Genomic DNA, 17768 nt, shown 5'->3' on the forward strand with positions numbered 1-17768 from the left:
TGGTCCGGGGTGCAAGAAGAGATGGAAAAAAATATGCCGTGGACAGTCAGCGAAGAGCTCCGGCATACCATAAACACCAGCGCTGCCACGGAGAACTAGAAGGGAAAAGATAGTAACCCGACGTCTTACTCACCGATATGATATTGTAAGTAGACCTAAGGATCAGGTAAACGATGGGACTATCAGAGTAGACCACGAAATGTTTCTTGCAAGAGAGTGAATTTGGGCAAGGTGGTGGGAAAAGAAAAGAAAGAGGGTCGCAACTCGACAGAGGCCTATTTAAATCTTTTCTGTCACAATCAGATTTTACCGACCTTCGCCTTTCCGTACTTGCAAGCGCCCGGGTTCGTTCGATTGTTGACGAGGTCGAGAAAGATAGATCCCCACCACCTCTACCAAAGGACTATTTTGGTGCGCCCGTGTCCGGCTCTGGCTGTGTATACACAGTCAACCAATTCTGCTATTGCCCTTGCGTCCGACTTACTTCGGCACGGTGTGAACCATGTTTCATGATTCTCGGTATTATCACCAACACAGCTTCAGCCCTATCGCAACGGTTCTGCGACCGCGAGGATCTTCCGGTCCAGTCAACCGGGCGTTGCGGTCGATCGGATTCTGAGTTCAGCAGCATGGTATTGATCATGCAACGAGGCAAGCTTCCCTTTTATCCGCGTTTCAGTGTTGCGCCCGCATGCTAGATCAGTCAACCTCAACGCGCCCTTCTCGCCAAATGTCTCCTCAGAAACGAGCGACTATAGAAACGCTCAACTGTACACAGCTGGTGACGCGACCAGACGATACCTGCATGTATGAAGGTACAGTACTCGTATGGTTGATGGGGCGTATTTCGAGGCGGGTTCAATTATCTATCCAATCTTCGTCCGATAAAACAGGCGAAATCGTCCAAGGCACGGATCGAGGCTGAGAAAATCGACGGCAAGTCGGGAATATGTCGCCATAAGAGATCAACAGAGATCTTCTGGATGAGTCAGTCGGATGAGAGCATGACTAACACGGGACATTGGCTGGTCACATATATATGATATTGGATCGTGGATGCATCGATCGTTGTGATAGATTAGAGCACCGCCGTACACATACTTGTCCCAGCGAAACAGTCAAGTCAGTCCAAACCAAGATGTCTTCCTCACCCAAATCCATTAGGACGATCCTCGGCGCTACCCCTGCCACAGCCAGCATCAACGATTCCACCCTCATCATCATTGATGCCCAGAACGAATATGTCCACGGTCAACTCACCACCGCAAATCTCAACGCCACTCGACCAGCTATCCTCTCCGTCTTGGAGAATTATAGGAGCGAGAAGAACGTCCATAAGGGGAAGAACATCGTTCACATCTTGCATGAAAGACCGGAATCGTCACCTGTTTTCACCAAGGGTACTTCCCTCTTCGAAGAGTTTGCGGAGTTGAGACCAGCACACGATAGTGAGGAGAAGACGATCGTCAAGCACCAACCTAGTTCTTTTGCCGGCACGGATCTACAAGTGTATCTCGAAGGTTTAGGGGATGTGGGGAAGAAACTCGTCTTGACTGGGTATATGGCACATGTCTGCGTCAGCACTACCGCTCGAAAGGCAGAGGAATTAGGGTACGAGGTGGTGATTGTGGGGGATGCAGTGGGCAATAGGGACATCCCGGGTGTCAGTGGAGAAGAAGTCACAAAAGTAGTGTTGAGAGAGCTGGATGATGCTTTCGGGACAGTTGTGAAGAGTGGAGATATCCAGGTCGTCTAGGAGGCTGTGAAGCTGGTTAGTTTAGATCTCGTCAATCGTACGTAGTTGACGAGTGCCCAAATCAGCTGGATAGAAACGAGATGATCTCGGATGGGTCCGGTTCGTGATCATCCAGTGCAGTTGAATATAGAGAGCATCAAAAAGAAAAGTCAAAGGTAGAAAACGTATGCATCCACAAGTGATCTGAAACATGACACCAGTGACTAGCTAAACAATCGTCCACGACTAGCTGTCTGAAGAAGTTTTGCCGAAAAGGAGATCAAGCGTCTTTTGAATGATCCTGACAGGACCACCCCGGTTGCACTCCCGAATGGTCTTCCTCCATCTTAGACCAGCTCTAATGTTCACGTCAGCTTCGATAAGAACGATCGTCGTCCTCCCCTTACACTCCCACGATACCAATCGTCACGCATATGACATTGTACACTCGTCCACGATCAACCCATTTCGTCACGCCTCTCGACCTCGCTTCCTTCGATAACCGACCGTAAGAGAGCATGTTCTTACAATGACGGAATCAAGAATGGATGAGCGCATGCAGATCATGACGCCGCGGAACCTGCGAGGCATGCGGAAGTGAATTTTGACAGAAGACTCACAATGGTCTGATGCGAAAGCTGATGACAGTAACTGCCTGAGATGAACCCGGGAAGACAACAAAGAAAATAGGCAATGAGAGACAATAAGCATCCATGCAATGATTCTATAAGATGTCAGATGTTTGGGATCAAGGCATGGGATCGTGAGGAGATACAGTACATGAGGATGCAGATGGCCGGACAGGCTTGACGATAGTGGCAATGTCAAACCGGTTCTGGCAGGATGTAGATTTAGCTGAATCCTTTTCGGAACGAAAAGTGGACTACTGACTGTTACATGCCTGACAGGACGTTTCGCTATCTGCAGCCTTTCCGGTGATGAATGTCACCTTGGAATGAAGCAAGTTGGCCAGCTCCTCATTTCCCTCTATCTTCTTCTTTGCAGCATCTCTCAGAGCTTCCACGACGACGTCTTCCATTCGATCTTCAACATATTCGGTACAGGAATTCCCACGTCTCCATCGCTTGGCGACAATCCCCCAGGAGACATTCGAATCGCGAGAGCGTTCGAGCGAATTTATGAGAGCATCTGCTCTGGCCTTTGCCAGTTCTGTGATACACAATGGCATGTGACCGGTGAAGTACATGAAGGAACATTGAATAGGACCATATCTGCATTCACCGATGTAGAACGACAATCTCGTCGTGGTCGTCAGTGAAGACGATGATGAAGAGCGGATAGATGTGGGAAGAGAGTCAAATCGTGCTATATCGTGGATTGTACAGCTTTGTAACTGGTCGCCGAATTCGATAACGTCAAACGGAACCTTGGGTCCGAATCCGTTGATACATAGATGACGGAGTCGGGAGTGTTCAGCGAAGAAACGGAGGAAAGATAGCGTGTAGTTGGGTCGGTCGAACATCTCGACAAGTGACAGACTTTGTAGATTCGGAAAAAGCAATGGAGAAGGATGAGTTCTGTTGCTCGATACAGGAAAGGGAGACGGCAGCGAAGGTTCACTCTGGGGTACTTGTAACGTCAAATGAACGACATGGGCGAAGCTCCACAATCTCCGCCGCAAGCTGGTATTCAGATTGAGGGGACCGAGCACTTTGTGATCCACGGCATCGTCACAGAAGTCTTGTGGCAGACATGCAGTGTCACGACTAGGCAACGAGACGACGAAAAACGTCTCCGCCGAAGTAGCTGACACCGTGAGCCGCCGATAGAGGATAGGCGTTGCTGTCAGATACAGCTCCTTCGTACATAGTTGCAGGTTCTTGAGGTCGGCGACGGTTCTGCGATCGAGATTATCTCTGTGATTCTGATGCTGGTCTAGCAATTCTCCGCAGACCTGGTGGCGGAGTTCTCCGGGAAGATGGTGGAAAGAGGTGGTAGTCGTCATGGCGAGATGATCCGAAGGTCGTTCTCAACTTCTCGAGATTGATGTCGAGACGATGGTGAGCCAAAGCGCGGTGCTGAGGTTACATAGAGGAGACCGTTTGGGACCGACCTCGTGCTTCGTCATGTATATATCGTATATGAGAGGAATGGACAGGTCAACTACTATTTACGGCGGTGGCTGCGCCAAGGATAACCGGATCACCGACATGGTATCCCTTTTGTTCTTCTGGAGGAGCTGCAAAGCTCCTGGCAATCTGTGCATACACGAGACGTGTGTGGGGGGCTTTTTGGAGCTCGCCGCTCATGCCAGGTTTCGTGGACCTTCTGCGGAGTAGGCCTTTGACGATGCCTCTCGGATGCAAAATCCAAGATGTACCGTGGCAATCCACTTGCTTGAAACGCGTCTTTGACCGCACAGAACGGTCTTCCGCCGACAGACCGCGCGAGGTCACTCATCGCTGCGATACATGTGAAGTTACCAAACCAAGGCCGGGCGGTCTGCCTGGGTCAGGCATAGGCATGAGATCTCCGATCTGAATCGATTACAAATTAGGGTGGTCAGAAAGGGTAGGTATTTCTGAAACGTAATTTAACGATCTGTCACAAAGGCTCCGATAGGATCTATCCTTGCCGAGCTCCATAGCGCGACTTTCTGGACCGCATCATCCAGACTGGCAAGTGGACGTCGAGATCCAATGACCACCGTTCATCCGACCATATACACTTGGAACAACTGTCCCATGTCCCACTGTTTTCAGCGCCTGGAGCAAGCATGAGGCTCCATGTCAGTAGACCAGGGTGATATCCATCTTTCTCGATGCGTACGTGGGCTACAGCTGTATGAGTTGCAGATAGAGCATTCGCGGACGGCAAGTGATGGACAAGCGAGGGGATTGAGATCGTCGAACACCTCAGCCTGCCGGATGATCTACTGGTACGTACAGCAGACATATACATGGTCATGCATACACAATTGTGAAGAAGCTGGTTTCATCACCGAGACTTGCATACCCGACGGTCATCGAGATTCGCTCAAGCGTAGCATATCGTCATAAGATTCAAGAGTTATCTATTATTCCTATGAAGCCAGAGACCCCCGATACCGGAACGAACGAAATGTCCCCAATTACAAGATCCACACCACCATCTAAAGCGTATATTATGCTGTATGATCTAACAGAAGTTCTATCTACTGACTGGGCAAGACGTATGACTTGGACTCCCCATCCCCTTCAACCGGCTTCGAATCGACTTCTTCTACTTCACTTCCCTCTTCTGCCGAAACGATACCCAACACTCTTTTCTCCTCTTCGTCGTTCTCGTCGGCGTAGTACTCGAACGGTAATCCCTTTTCGGGGACAGCCACGTTCTTCTCCGGGAAGATCTTGTACGAGAGGTAATACATGACCGCAGCGAGGGCGTAGGTCATGACGAAGGAGATGTAGAACATGTTCTTGGCACCTTGAGCGATGGGCAGTTTCGGCTTGATGGACGCGGCGAAAGAGGGCAGACAAGGGATTAGAGCGACGATGGTGATGATGCAAGCTCGAGGGTTCCATCCCTTGTTGAACCAATATCGGGACGTTGGGTTGCCCATGTAAAGATCGGAAACGACGAGATTACCTCGTTTGATCACGCTACAGGGTAAACGAGTCAGTGTCAGCTTGGAACGATCTGCTATCCTGTTGAGCCCGAAGACTTACAAATAGTCGGTGAACATACACGCCGCGATGGGCGCAAGCCAGTAACCGTAACCGGAGAGGAAAGTGATGAATGCCGCAGCGGAAACGAGAAGCTTCCAAGGAACGATGCAGACACCCAGAGCAGTGCAGATGACTTGGCCTCTTCGGATGGTCATCCATCGGGGGAAGAGAGCGCTGACATCGGAGCCGAAGGGGAGCGAGTTGGTGGCGAGGTTGACGGCGAGGTAGGCGAGAGCCATGGCAACAGCCGCGAGGAAGATACCGAATCTCGCTCCGTGGTTGTGAGGGTATTGTTCGAGCATGTAGTCGAGAGTGTCCCACTGTGATCAGCGTCAGCGAGGAGTTCGCACAGGAGACTTGCGGCGCGGCCACTGCAGACCTACCAAGTTCCAGTAAGCGGTACCGGTCATCTTCTTGGCAGCTGAAGCGACGAGGATACCGTACAAGCAAGGAACGGCGGAGGCGATAGGATAACCGATCAACGTGGTCTACAATGACGATAGTCACACCGTCAGCTGTTGACTCCTCATCGTGGATACTCCGCTCAAGACACTCACCCAGAGCTGAGAGTTAGGCTTGTCGGCGTATCGAGCCATATCACCTTGGTTTACGGTCAAACTTGACGCCGTTCCCAAGCCAGCGTTGAATGCCCTCAACACGAGCCAGATATGAGCGTTCCGGGTGAGTGGTTTGCTCGAAGCGAGAGTGGTGAATGAGACACCGCCAGATTTCAGCATCCACCATGCGAGGACACCATGCATAGCCCCGATGACGAAGACAGATTTGATGTAGTAGAACCACTTGAGATCACGGGAGTGGACAAAGGAGATGGCCATGAAGAAGAACATGAAGATGAAGACTGAGTGGGGGTAAATGGCGTCAGTAGATGTATTGTGCAGAATTGGGCTGAAGAAAGCAGATCGAGAGTATGATCTATATGCACAGGCAAGGCAATCTTGACACTCACACGAGGCAAGGTTGACCGAAGTGATACCGGCAGATGCAGGTAGTGTGTTCGGAAGATGCTTGTATCTTGGCCAGATAGCAGTAAGAGCAACAGTGACGAGACGAGCTCCGCTGCGGTCCCCAACGTTCAGTGAAGGGTCTCTTTCGGACAGGTATGGCAGACAAAACTCACTAGTAGGAATTCACACCGTTCCAGATGATGCAGACGATGGCTCGCATGGCAATGGCCATGTATGATCCCCACAGTCCGTATACTGATCGAGCGAAGACAGGGAAACCGATGTGGTATCGCGCAGGACCTCTACCATTTGCGACCTGAGAACGGGCTCAAGTCAGCTCTGACGCAGGCGCAATCGCTCATCACTCAGTAGTGAGAGATGTCAGAGCCAGAGGTAGATTGGATCTACTCACAATCAAGATGGTGATGAGGAGATGAGCGAAAGCGAGTGACAACCAAGTATCCAGCGGGTAAAGACCGAGACTGATGATACTTGATCCAGCGGTCCAATTACTGGCGTTGGCAGCGTGAGCTCCCCAGAACGCGAGGAAGGTCCATTTGGTCCATTTACGATCTTCAGGAGGTGAGGGAGCCAGATCAAGATTGGTCCACTATCAAAGGGGATCAGCTATCGATCTCCTCAAGTATCGGGAGAGGATATATCGACTCACTCGATGTCTACGATCTTCTGAGGAGACCTGCTCTTCACCTGCGGGTGGAGGTGCTTCAATATACTTTATGAAAGCTTGTCGTGATGTGAAGGCATGTTTGAATTGGTCGACTTTGTGACCCATCTTGGAATATGTGGAGAGATGGTCGAAGACAGCTGGTGGTGTGACAAGAGGTTGAACCGGCAGACCCCAGTATGTCGATCTTCTCTGTCTCTCTATATATATATATGTAGAGTGAGATATCTATATCAAAAGTCCCAAACCAGTGTCACGATAGGATCTCAGTCAAAATAAAACTTAATCTCAGCGCGCTACCAGCAACACCTCGGATTCCGGAACGGAATGTCCTTCCATCCACCCTCCGGACTACAAGTGACGGAACGATCGATCCGAAGAGAAGACGTGAGACAAGTAGAGGTGAAAGAAAAAGTACAGTAAGTATGGATGTTGACCGAGAAGGGTCAGTTGGAAGAGGATCGAGATAAGGTGCGATGAAATGATTGGTCCGGGATCATTACTGACCAATGAATGCCCTGAAAGAGACGATCTCACACGATGGATCAACCCGCACTCCCACCCACTACTGTCATGTTGTCGCTAGCTGCACAACAGGACGCAAGCTCTCATGAGGTGCGACATCCGAAAGAAGGGTGCAAAATTGCTACCCAAACTCCCGAAAACCGATCTGGTTGGACGAGAGATAAGCGTTTGCTTCCGTTCGGAAGATTCTTCCGAGCCTGGTTGAGTTTCCCGGTTTGACGGTTTGATATCTCACCTAACAGTCGAGGGGGGGTGAACCTACTCTGGTTCTCGCATCAAGACAGCTTCACCTGACTCGATCCGACATGCATGTCTACGCCGATCATCAATCCTGACCAGTGCCTTACTTCATCAGCTTGACAATAATAAGAGACCATGGCAGTATGGACGCTTGCTCCGACGTACATGAACTTTTACTTCCCTTTGGTTCGGACGGGCAAGTCAACCTTTTTCCCTTTCGAGTCGTTGTCGGCATTTTGAGACCGTACTATCTTATTGGGCTTGGCAGACCCTTCAATCGCCACATCAGCTCTAGCCAAATCGTCGTGTCTTATCTTCCTCTTGGCCCTTGTTGAATATCTTAAGCTTTGGGGACAGGTTTTTCTGCCCGGCAACTTCCAGTAACGACAATAAAGCTGATAGTCGTACATCCTCTTGCAGTTGATAATGACGCCAATTCGTTTGAGATCATACTGCAAATGTGATACATGCATACCGATCTCTTTCACTGCTCAATTCTGCTATGACGTTCCACACCGTTGACATCGTCTTTTCTATATCCTCACCCCACTAATGCAGAACTTTACCCTTCGTATCGCTCCAAACGTGTCTGCCCAGGAGAACAATCAAATGTCAGCCGAGTGAACCATGACTTGGAGCTTGTGCATAGCACTCACCTTCCCCGCGAAAGGCTTCAATCCAGCAGCGATTCTCTGTCCTCCTACCAGCGCTGTCCAGTCCATCTCGTCTCCTCCGTGCGCTCGAGCTGAAAGCATGTGTTGTTGAGCAACATCCATTACAGGCATGGGTACGTTGTGTGACTCGGCGAGTTGTCGTATGTTTCTGAACACGAGTGATCAGCTCCATGGTCTCATTCGCTTACAGACGCCTGGGGAAGCGGCAGCATACCTGGCATCGGTAATACCTCCTCCCAAAGTGAATCCGCCCTCGCTCTCAAACCTGTTCTTCGTGATTCTGTCGGCGTATCGGATCAATGCGGGGGACTTGTGTTGGTCCTTGATGAGCTCGACGAGCTTGTCTGCGCCTACACCGGACTGGTCACAGAGTGTGAAGCATTCGGAGATGAGTTCGATGAAACCAAGCTCAAGTGAGTTTCCGACCAGTCTGAAAAACGATTGTCAATTCGACATTCAGACATAGCAGCCACCTTCAAGACCTTGAGACTCACTTGAAAGACATAGCCCGCTCGACGTTGCTTCCCAGATCCATCACCTTCTTCCCGATAGCAGGGACCAGAGCGTGCGCTGCGTGCTTCTTGGCAAAGTAATCACCTGAGATGGCAAGGATGAGGTCGGCACTCTCCGCAGCTTTAGGAACACCGAAGACGGGACATGACAGGAAGCTTCGGTGGGGTTGAGTGGATGCGAGACGTTCGAGCTTGCCGGCAGTAGTGGGGTAGACCTGAGGTGGTAACGCTCAACAAGAGATCTAGGTGGAAGGATAGAGACTAAACATACTGTGGATGTGTCGACAAAGATGGTGGTTCGACCTCGACCACCCGGCATAATCCCATCACCTGTACCTTTTTGTGTCTACTCGAGAGAGTCAGCGGCTTCGAATATATGGCGGAGTCATCGTGATCGAGCTCACCTCCTGCCCCGCGAACAACTGCGCATAAACCTGCTCAACAGCCTCGTCTCCGCCCAAAGAGGTGATGATCATATCGGCTCTACAGTCAACGAGGTCTGTCAGGGATACCCTAGTGTCCAGTATCTCAGGGCCACACTCACGTTCGACCAATCTCCTCAAGGTCAGAGACGACCTTGTACGAATCCTCCGGTACGTCCTTCTCAGCAGCATAAGCCAGGAACTTTTCTACGCCCTCTTCTTTCCTGTTGAACACCATGAGAGGGGGCTGTAGGTAGTGCTCGTTAGAGTTCTTCCGTTGACAGAGGAGATGTAGGCGACTTACCTGTCCATTCGCAGCGAGATGTTTAGCAAGGTTTGAAGCCATACGTTTCCCCATTGCGCCTAGACCGACAAAAGCGAGTTGGTCCTGCAGAGAGAAGGGTAAGCAGAATATCTACCAAAGAGGATCACAGAGAGATTTTCACGTACATGTGCAGGTGTAGGTGTGGATGGCCTTCAGGAAGCACAAGAATCAGCATGATACTCATCACTGCCAAGCCAAAGCAACTCACCTTGAGAAGGGAATAGGTTCAGGCTTCTCATCCGCTGGTGTTCTGGTACCACTCCCACTCCACGTGAAGTCGCCAGCCTTCTCCACAGGAGGGGTTATCGGGTTATCGTTAAAGTGAGCTCGGAGTCCTGACATCTTGGATCGATGTTCTGTTGTTATTATTATCGATTGAGATGAAGATGCAAGGAAAGATGTATTTATGCGCAACGAGCTGTTACACCTTAAGCGAGAGGGGAAAACCCAAAAGGCGGATCGTACGGCGGCGATGACGTTCACTCTTGCGGCAACTGTTTGGCAGTGGCACGCCTAACTCGGTGAGATAACACGGGGCCCACCCTTGACACTGTATGCTCCTACACCATACGCGACGGAGAGCCTACCTGTGATACATCATACATATTCTACAACCTCCTTGCACCTCTCCTGATCACCTTGAGACCACTTGCAACGCCTTGGACATGAGCTCGGCACCACCAAGAGGAGCGCCTCCACCACCACCACCCCATGAGGAGGAAGAAGAGGACCAAGGCGCGTCACCGAGTGAGTGTGGATCGTTTGCTACGTCATCAGAACGAAAGGAGAAGAGGCTGAACACGATGAGCGTCTCTAGCCGAAAGATTGCTGGCAGCTGCAAAATCAGATAATGAAGGGATGATAGAGGAAGCGTTGGCGGAACTGAAGGATATCAATGTTACTGACGGGTGAGCTGGCCAATTGCATTCCGAGAGCGTCTTAGCTCACATACGCTCAACGGTCAATAGGTTGGGTAATACTGGTGGGTTTCCCTATCCTCTCCCTCGAATTGACGATTGAGTTGACATGTATTCATCTGGTCTCCTAGCATTACATTACGCGTGAGCTTGGCCTTCACTTCCTAATGCAGTCAGACACTTCATGCACCACCCTCGCAGCATCATTCATGCCTCGACAAATGTCCTAGAAACGATCCTGTGTCACGAAACATGCGATGTCGACTTGCGTAATCGACTCCAGGGAGATACACCACTGCATATCGCTGTCAGAAATGGGTGGGAAGAGCATGAAGGGTTGAGATTGTATTTGGGTATGTGCGATATCGATTCGCTGCGCTTGGGTCGAGGCTGACGCATGATCTTGATATGCTACAGTTGAATCATTATTGGAAGCAGGAGCAGATACGTCGTAAGCTGGACTCTTCCGTCCTCGATGGGAGAGGTAGCACAGCTAATTCAGATGGTGTTCCTAGGATCAAAAACAGATACAATCAAAGACCAATCGACCTGCTACCCCCTTCTGACCCCTCCGCAGACCCTGGGTCGGACGACGAGCAAGTCAGATCAGCTCTGAGGAGAGCGGAGGCGGAGGCTATGGTCGCAGCTAGTGGTGACGTGGTTGACGGTGAGTAGATAATGCGTCTTCTATGTTCAGGGTGGGGTCGCTTCATCCAAGGACGTGTTTTGCTGATGATATGTTCTGGCTTGCAGAGGATGAGGATGACATTATCGACCCGGACGATGTGGCTTCGGACTCTGATTAAGAATGGTAGATGTTGTGTTATGAGACAATTTGTATGTGCATGAGTACCTCTGCTTGCCGAGTCTGGTCACATCGACTACTCTCGCTTCGATCAATCTGTCCTGGATTTTCTGCTTGAACCAATTTACGTCGTTCTCGGGTCATCACTGTTTTCATCTTCTAAGCTTGCTCACTGATCTTCATGAAGTCTGGTCGGGTACTCACCTCTCCGAGCAGCTTGTAAAACTTGTCGCCCACTGCCCTCTAAATCAGCCTTGAGACCTCTTGTGAGCTCATGTAAACCCACACTCATGTCCTGGGAGCCGCCTCATCACATTCCAGTCCTTCATGTCGTCCGTATCTGTAAATCCCAAACCCTCCGTCGTATTCGCGGGCTAGTGGTCGAGCGCGGATCATGCGAGCGGCGGAAGCAACGTCTTCGAGATCGGCAGCTAGACAAAACAGGTCGGAACTATAACTCTTTTCCCAAGCGAGTGATCGGTTTGACATTCTCGAAGAGTCGCAGCCCGACACGTCTACTGTCATACATCTTGCAGATCTCAATAGCCGCTTTGAAGCCTTCCCAGTCGTCTTCGGACAGCTGAATAGGTCCCAATTCACATGATGGTGGATGTGTAGCAAATGGGGAACTATATGGGTGCTGCCCAGGTCGCATCGGGTGACGTCACGACTTGATGGAAAACACCGCACGGACCTCTACGACACGTGGAACTGTGTTCAGAATATCCCCGTTTGCGGACTCCGTGCCTGGGAGAGATCTGCCACGAACGTGCATGCCTCTGGTCGATTTCTCGTTGGTCCTGTTAGATTTTTCACGAGTGGCGCTCCAACAACAACCAGCTGAACCAAAGAAAGGAGCCAAGACTTGAAGAGATGGGAGATGCATCTTCTTTCTCGTCATTCAAAACTCAAACGCTGCTCACACGACCACTCGTCACCGCTCTCCAAGCCACAGAAACGTTGAGCTGTCGTCATCTCTTTTCCAAGAGATCAGAAATAGCACGGGCGGTATCACGACCAAAAGAAAGTCGAGAAGGATCAGATTCTGGATCAAGCACGTTTGAATCTTTTTCGTTGACCAAGAAGACGTAGACGTCGACGACCGACCGTGCGACCGTGTCCTGCTCCACAGCATCGCATAGAACAGCAACAGCAGCCAGCCATACATATAGGACAGAGCAGCGCTCCACACGCTGCGCCGCTGTGCAGGTAGTTCGTCCACCCGGTACTTGAACCACCGTGATCTGGTATAACTCCCGTCCCCCTCACAGTTCCAACCAGAACACTTCTCGATAAATCCCGTCTCCACCAAATCTCACCATGGCTCTCTCATTCATCCTCAGAGGGGAGGGCGACTTCACCCCCATGATCGCTCCCGAGTCGAACGCCCCTTCCCCAACCGCCATGACCCTCAACAACACACCCAGTAACGGTTCTGACGAGGACACTCTCGCTCCACCTCAACTCTCCCTCGACGCGAACGGTCGCGGGGGAGAGAAGGGACCATCTCGAGACCGAAGAGATTCCAAACTTCTCCATGGCAAATTCGATTCGTCCCATCCACTCTACCACGACCTCGCTCCGGAAGACTCTTACAAGGATGGAGTATATTGGGCAGATCTGAAAGGATCGGCTCGAAGAAGCTGGGTGAACCACCAACAGAATACCGAATCCATGAGAGAGGTCAGACACGTCTGGCAGATGTTCAAAGCGGATCCTCTCTCTCCTCTTTCGGCTTACACCAAGAGATACGTCATGGGTGGTTTCGGTCTCTTCACAGAAGGTTACGCCTTGTTCTCGATCGGTAACCTGTCGTCCTTGTACAGGGCCGTTTGGCCGATGTGCTGGAAGACGCACCAAGTCTGTGACTCGAACTGGATCGCAGCGGTGAGTCGGATCTGCCTGCTATCGTATACATACAGGAAGGCTGCCTGCTGATGCTTTTTAAAACTTCAGGTGGACTACCTCCAAATCATCGGTATCATCTTCGGTCAGATCCTCGTTGGAGTTGAGGGTGATTGGATTGGTAGACGATTTGGTTTGGTTCAGGATGCTCTTGTCATGACTCGTGAGTGTGCTCCCTTGCTTCGAGGTTCAAGACTTTGTATTGTGAATCTCAACCTCGTCTCGGCTTTCTCCCTCCTTCCCCAATTTCCCCACTTATCGTGTAGACCGGTTGATGTGCTGCCGGTGCCCTGCTCTCGTTCGCCTGGACCCTCTGAAATTCAATGGCTGACGATCTTCCTCCCTCAAAGTCGGTCTTGTCATGCTCACAGCATCATGGGGAACATCGCTTCAGGGATGGGTCATCTGTTACGGTTTCTCTCAGTTCTTCTACGGTATCGGAGTCGGCGGTGAATACCCCATGACATCGACAACTGCAATGGAGTCAAAATCGGTTGCTGGATCTCAGAAGGACGACAAGTTGCACCGAGGAAGGAACGTCGTTCTCGCCTTCTTGATGCAAGGTGATTTTCAGCTTGATCTCTCCCACATATATGTAGCTGACACGATGCGTCGGTACAGGTTGGGGTCAACTTTTCAACCAAGGTATCCTCATTATCCTTTTGTTGATCTTCCACCACTCCGCCAATCCTCCCTACTCCGTCGTCAGTGCTCAGTGGACTTTCCGAGTCTCTTTCGGTATTATGGCCGCCATGACTCTTTGGCTCGCCTACTTCCGTTTCTACAAGAAGAAGTACACGTCTGCCGCTCTCAAACGATCAAAGAAGAACATGCGTGTCAATCAGTCTGGATATGATCTGCACTCCTTGAAGCTGGTCGGTACCCATTTTGCCGGTCGATTGGTCGGAACTACTCTCGGATGGCTCTTCAACGATTTCCTCTTCTACGGTAACAAGCTCTTCGCATCCACTTTCATCGCCATCATCAACCCCTCGTCGGTCAACAACGTTGTCACAGGATGGAATTGGAACTTGGTCAACATCGGTGTCAGTCTTGTAGGATACTACCTCGCCGCTCTTTTGATCGATCACAAGTTTTACGGAAGAAAGAGGATGCAGATCGTGGGGTTCTTCGGTGACGGTGCTTTGTTCCTCATCTGTGCTAGTGAGTATGAGTCTCGCATGGTTCAGTTAGTCAGTATAGGCTTGTCACATCGCTGACGTTCTGTCGTTGTCCGCAGTTTGGTATAAGGAACTGTCCACTCCTGCACACATCAAGGGTTTCCAAACCATCTACTATCTGTCCAGTTTCTTCCAGCAATTCGGACCCAAGTGAGCTTGCTCTGCCGTTCTCCCGTGATGCAGTGACTGATGTACCCCCTCAGCTGTACGACTTTCCTCCTCGCTGCTGAGGTCTTCCCCGTCTCCGTCCGAGCTACCGCACACGGTCTTTCCGCCGCCTCGGGTAAACTCGGAGCATTGCTTCCTGCCGTCATCTACAACTACGTTGACACGTGAGTGCCTCTTCGCCGTTCTCTCGAATGGCAGCGCGAGCTTGTTCAGCCATTTTGTGCCACATGTGGCATCTAAGCTGTTGCTAATCTGTGTTCCTCTCTGTACAGCCGAACTCGATTCTGGATCGTCTTCCCCTTCGGTTTCGCCGGTATGCTCGTCACCCTCCTCTTCATTCCCGACACAACCGGTCTCGATCTCCGAGAACAGGACCGATACTGGGCCTTCGTCCGAAATGGTCGAGCGTCCGAATATCACGGTATTGCCGTTCACCCCAGACATCTTAGTTGGTGGGAGAAGGTTGTACTCAAGAGGCATCTCGCGTACGATGCGGAAAAGGACAGGGAGCAACGGGTCAAGGAGTTGAGGATGATGTATGAGGAGAGGAGAAGGATGAGAGCGGAGGAACATCAAGATCAAGAGGAAGAGGGAGAGGAGGAGGAATTGAGTCATTCTGCCATGCACCATTTCTCAAGTGAGTTCCATTTTCTTCTCAGCTCGGAAAGACCAGAAGTTTACGTCGTCTACTTGCCTAAATTAGAGGAACACCCCGCGGAGCACAACGAGAAGAATGTGGTTGACAATGCTGCTTCACCCAACCCCTTCCCTGGCTCTGCCACCAATTACACCTCGCACACCACTCCTCAACCACCCACGTTCTCCCTCTCGTCACCTTCACCCGTGTCTACTCCCGGTTCGGTCCCTGCGCCAACCTCACCAAGATTGTTGGCTCTGCAGAATGGACAACCGCCACTATCGCCAGCAGCTGTCGCGGCGTCAAGATGGACCCCGTCGAAATTGGGTCAACAGTGATTGATGACAGATCAGATATGAGTTCTTGTCGGGGTCGCATTTTGAGAGGAAGGCTCACTCGTTGAGTCGTGTTGGAATAGCGCAGCAATTGGATGATTGAAGGAAGGAGCGGATAGAGTAAATATATATACATTCAAGAACGATCATTCTCAACCACAAAAATCACATAGCATTTGCATGTTCCGTCCGTATAATCATGTACCGTTTTGTCTTCTATCGTAAAGCAAAGTCGCTTGTCTCCGTCCGCTCTAGCAGCATCTATCGTGGTGCATTCGCCGACAGTGTCATATCGTACCGACAGCACTATGCGCTCGCAGCTTCAGGATGAGAATTACCATAATCCAGAGCTTTGACAATGGTGTATATCCTGACAAGGCCATATAATCAGTACATTTATCACTCCTGACGACCTTCTGATGATGAAACATGATGGGCGGAGGAGACTGTGAATCGAGGAAGGGGAAATGATATTCAGAGGTCCTCGGGACAGGAAATCGACTTACGCGGTGAGTGTGGGGACAGGTACTCCGAGACGTTGTCCTTCTCGGACAGGTGTACCGAGGATGACCTGTGGTGAGTATGATGGGTCAGCATAGTCTGTTGAAATAAGGCATAGTATCCGCTACTTCTTCTCTTCCATCACCGACTGTTCCACCTCCTAACCAAATCTAACCCCCAAGATCCCTACGCTGTCTGTTACGTACCGCTTGATCGGCGCCTGACCTCAACTCACCTCAACTTCCATCGGTCTCTTGGCAAGATTATCCGCCATCATCGAAGACGGTAAACCAGGATACTCCACATCCGTACACTGTTTGATCAATCTCTTCACGGTGCCCTCGGGGATCGTCAATCCTTTTGCACGCGCTACGGCACATACTTCTTCCATGATCGCGTAGCATAGAGGAAGAGCTTGGGACGAAGAGGCGAAGAATGGGCCGGTCTTGAGCCGTGTTGCTGTCGTCAGGGAGTTCCTGCGAACGTGATGCGAGGAGCGTTAGCGAGAGTGGGTCGAGCGGGAGATCGAGCTTGAGCCGAAGAGAAAGTCCTCGATGTTGAAAGACGAGGAGCTTTTTGGGTTCCTCCTTCTCGACCACAATCGCAGGCAGCTCAAGTCCGCAACATAATGGCCATTTCCATTGATGGTCGCCCGCTTGCCAACTCACCAGCAACAGTTCCAAATGACCTTGATCCATCTCTCACTCTGTATGTCTTTTGTGACCGTACAATTCCCTTTCCCCTTCTCCAACCATCCCACCAATTTCTCCAACTTTCTATCCTCTTCTTCCCTGTCAGTTTCATCGTCAGACAGGTAATCCACCCCGATAGTCAGCCCTTCCCTATTGAACTGTTCGACACCCTCGCCACCAGGCAAGGCTTTGCCGCCGGTCCACACCACGGCGGAGATGATGGTTGTGGAAGGGAAGGAGGCGTGGAGGGGTTCTTCGGCCCCGACACCGTTTTGGAGGAGAACGATCGAGGTCAAGGAAGGGGTGATGATGGGCCGTAGGTGGTCCGATAGGGAGGGGCTGGCGTCGAGCAGGGCTTTGTTGGCGCAGAGGACTGGTTTGCAGTGGAGCGTCAGTGAGAGCTCGCTTGAGATCCAAGATTCGTGCAGTGATGCGCTTCGAACCGCCGGGAGGGAGAAAGAGGAAGATACTAGTCATTGGATCGAGATGGACTCACCATGAAGGAATTTGGTACCAGACGCAGCTGCTTCTTCAGTGGATTTCCACACTACATGGGACCCATCACGACATCTCAGCACTTGCCCTTGCGATGATATCCTCTCAAGAGAATAAGAAACTCACCCCCGGCAAATTTCAAACCCTCGTGATCTCCAAAAATCGAGCTCTTCAGTTTGAACCCTTTTTCTTTGACGATATCGTAGTTACTCCTCGCCACGACGTGCACGTCAACTTGGTCGGACAGATGGAGGATACAGGCGTATATACCGCCGATACCGCCGAGGCCGAAGAGAAGGACTGATTCGCGGGACATGTCGAGGATTTGTTTGTGTGATTGTTAGGCCGAGCAGAGGGACGTCAAGTAAAGTGAAGTGAAGA

At 50.9% G+C, this 17768-nt stretch overlaps 7 protein-coding genes across 7 annotated transcripts; 3 read left to right on the forward strand and 4 right to left on the reverse strand.

Annotated features, from left to right (window-relative positions):
* Positions 1-1138: 1138 nt before the first annotated feature.
* Positions 1139-1756, forward strand: IAR55_002028 (uncharacterized protein; the record flags this gene model as incomplete). Its single annotated transcript, XM_066945145.1, has 1 exon — positions 1139-1756. One exon carries the CDS (start codon positions 1139-1141, stop codon positions 1754-1756), a length of 618 nt encoding a protein of 205 aa, XP_066803834.1.
* An 862-nt stretch (positions 1757-2618) lies between these two features.
* IAR55_002029 (uncharacterized protein) lies at positions 2619-3701 on the reverse strand (the record flags this gene model as incomplete). Its single annotated transcript, XM_066945146.1, has 1 exon — positions 2619-3701. One exon carries the CDS (start codon positions 3699-3701, stop codon positions 2619-2621), a length of 1083 nt encoding a protein of 360 aa, XP_066803835.1.
* A 1188-nt stretch (positions 3702-4889) lies between these two features.
* IAR55_002030 (uncharacterized protein) lies at positions 4890-7161 on the reverse strand (the record flags this gene model as incomplete). Its single annotated transcript, XM_066945147.1, has 8 exons — positions 4890-5337; positions 5404-5723; positions 5787-5891; positions 5961-6262; positions 6371-6480; positions 6542-6684; positions 6781-6978; positions 7039-7161. 8 exons carry the CDS (start codon positions 7159-7161, stop codon positions 4890-4892), a joined length of 1749 nt encoding a protein of 582 aa, XP_066803836.1.
* A 1219-nt stretch (positions 7162-8380) lies between these two features.
* IAR55_002031 (uncharacterized protein) lies at positions 8381-10093 on the reverse strand (the record flags this gene model as incomplete). The annotated part of the gene is made up of 10 exons (XM_066945148.1): positions 8381-8407; positions 8475-8640; positions 8707-8922; positions 8987-9219; positions 9276-9350; positions 9409-9487; positions 9549-9673; positions 9731-9814; positions 9877-9901; positions 9960-10093. 10 exons carry the CDS (start codon positions 10091-10093, stop codon positions 8381-8383), a joined length of 1164 nt encoding a protein of 387 aa, XP_066803837.1.
* Positions 10094-10416: 323 nt separating this feature from the next.
* On the forward strand, positions 10417-11474 carry IAR55_002032 (uncharacterized protein; the record flags this gene model as incomplete). The annotated part of the gene is made up of 8 exons (XM_066945149.1): positions 10417-10498; positions 10569-10659; positions 10720-10733; positions 10800-10812; positions 10870-11021; positions 11086-11119; positions 11184-11335; positions 11422-11474. The coding sequence occupies 8 exons, from the start codon at positions 10417-10419 to the stop codon at positions 11472-11474; spliced, it is 591 nt and encodes a 196-aa protein (XP_066803838.1).
* Positions 11475-12793: 1319 nt separating this feature from the next.
* IAR55_002033 (uncharacterized protein) lies at positions 12794-15702 on the forward strand (the record flags this gene model as incomplete). The annotated part of the gene is made up of 8 exons (XM_066945150.1): positions 12794-13360; positions 13430-13541; positions 13729-13941; positions 14000-14542; positions 14619-14709; positions 14763-14891; positions 15000-15364; positions 15431-15702. 8 exons carry the CDS (start codon positions 12794-12796, stop codon positions 15700-15702), a joined length of 2292 nt encoding a protein of 763 aa, XP_066803839.1.
* Positions 15703-16005: 303 nt separating this feature from the next.
* IAR55_002034 (uncharacterized protein) lies at positions 16006-17703 on the reverse strand (the record flags this gene model as incomplete). The annotated part of the gene is made up of 6 exons (XM_066945151.1): positions 16006-16069; positions 16206-16270; positions 16436-16676; positions 16869-17265; positions 17389-17439; positions 17514-17703. The coding sequence occupies 6 exons, from the start codon at positions 17701-17703 to the stop codon at positions 16006-16008; spliced, it is 1008 nt and encodes a 335-aa protein (XP_066803840.1).
* Positions 17704-17768: the final 65 nt, after the last annotated feature.

This window comes from Kwoniella newhampshirensis, chromosome 4 (assembly GCF_039105145.1).
Source record: "Kwoniella newhampshirensis strain CBS 13917 chromosome 4, whole genome shotgun sequence".
Classification (NCBI taxonomy): Eukaryota; Fungi; Basidiomycota; class Tremellomycetes; order Tremellales; family Cryptococcaceae; genus Kwoniella; species Kwoniella newhampshirensis.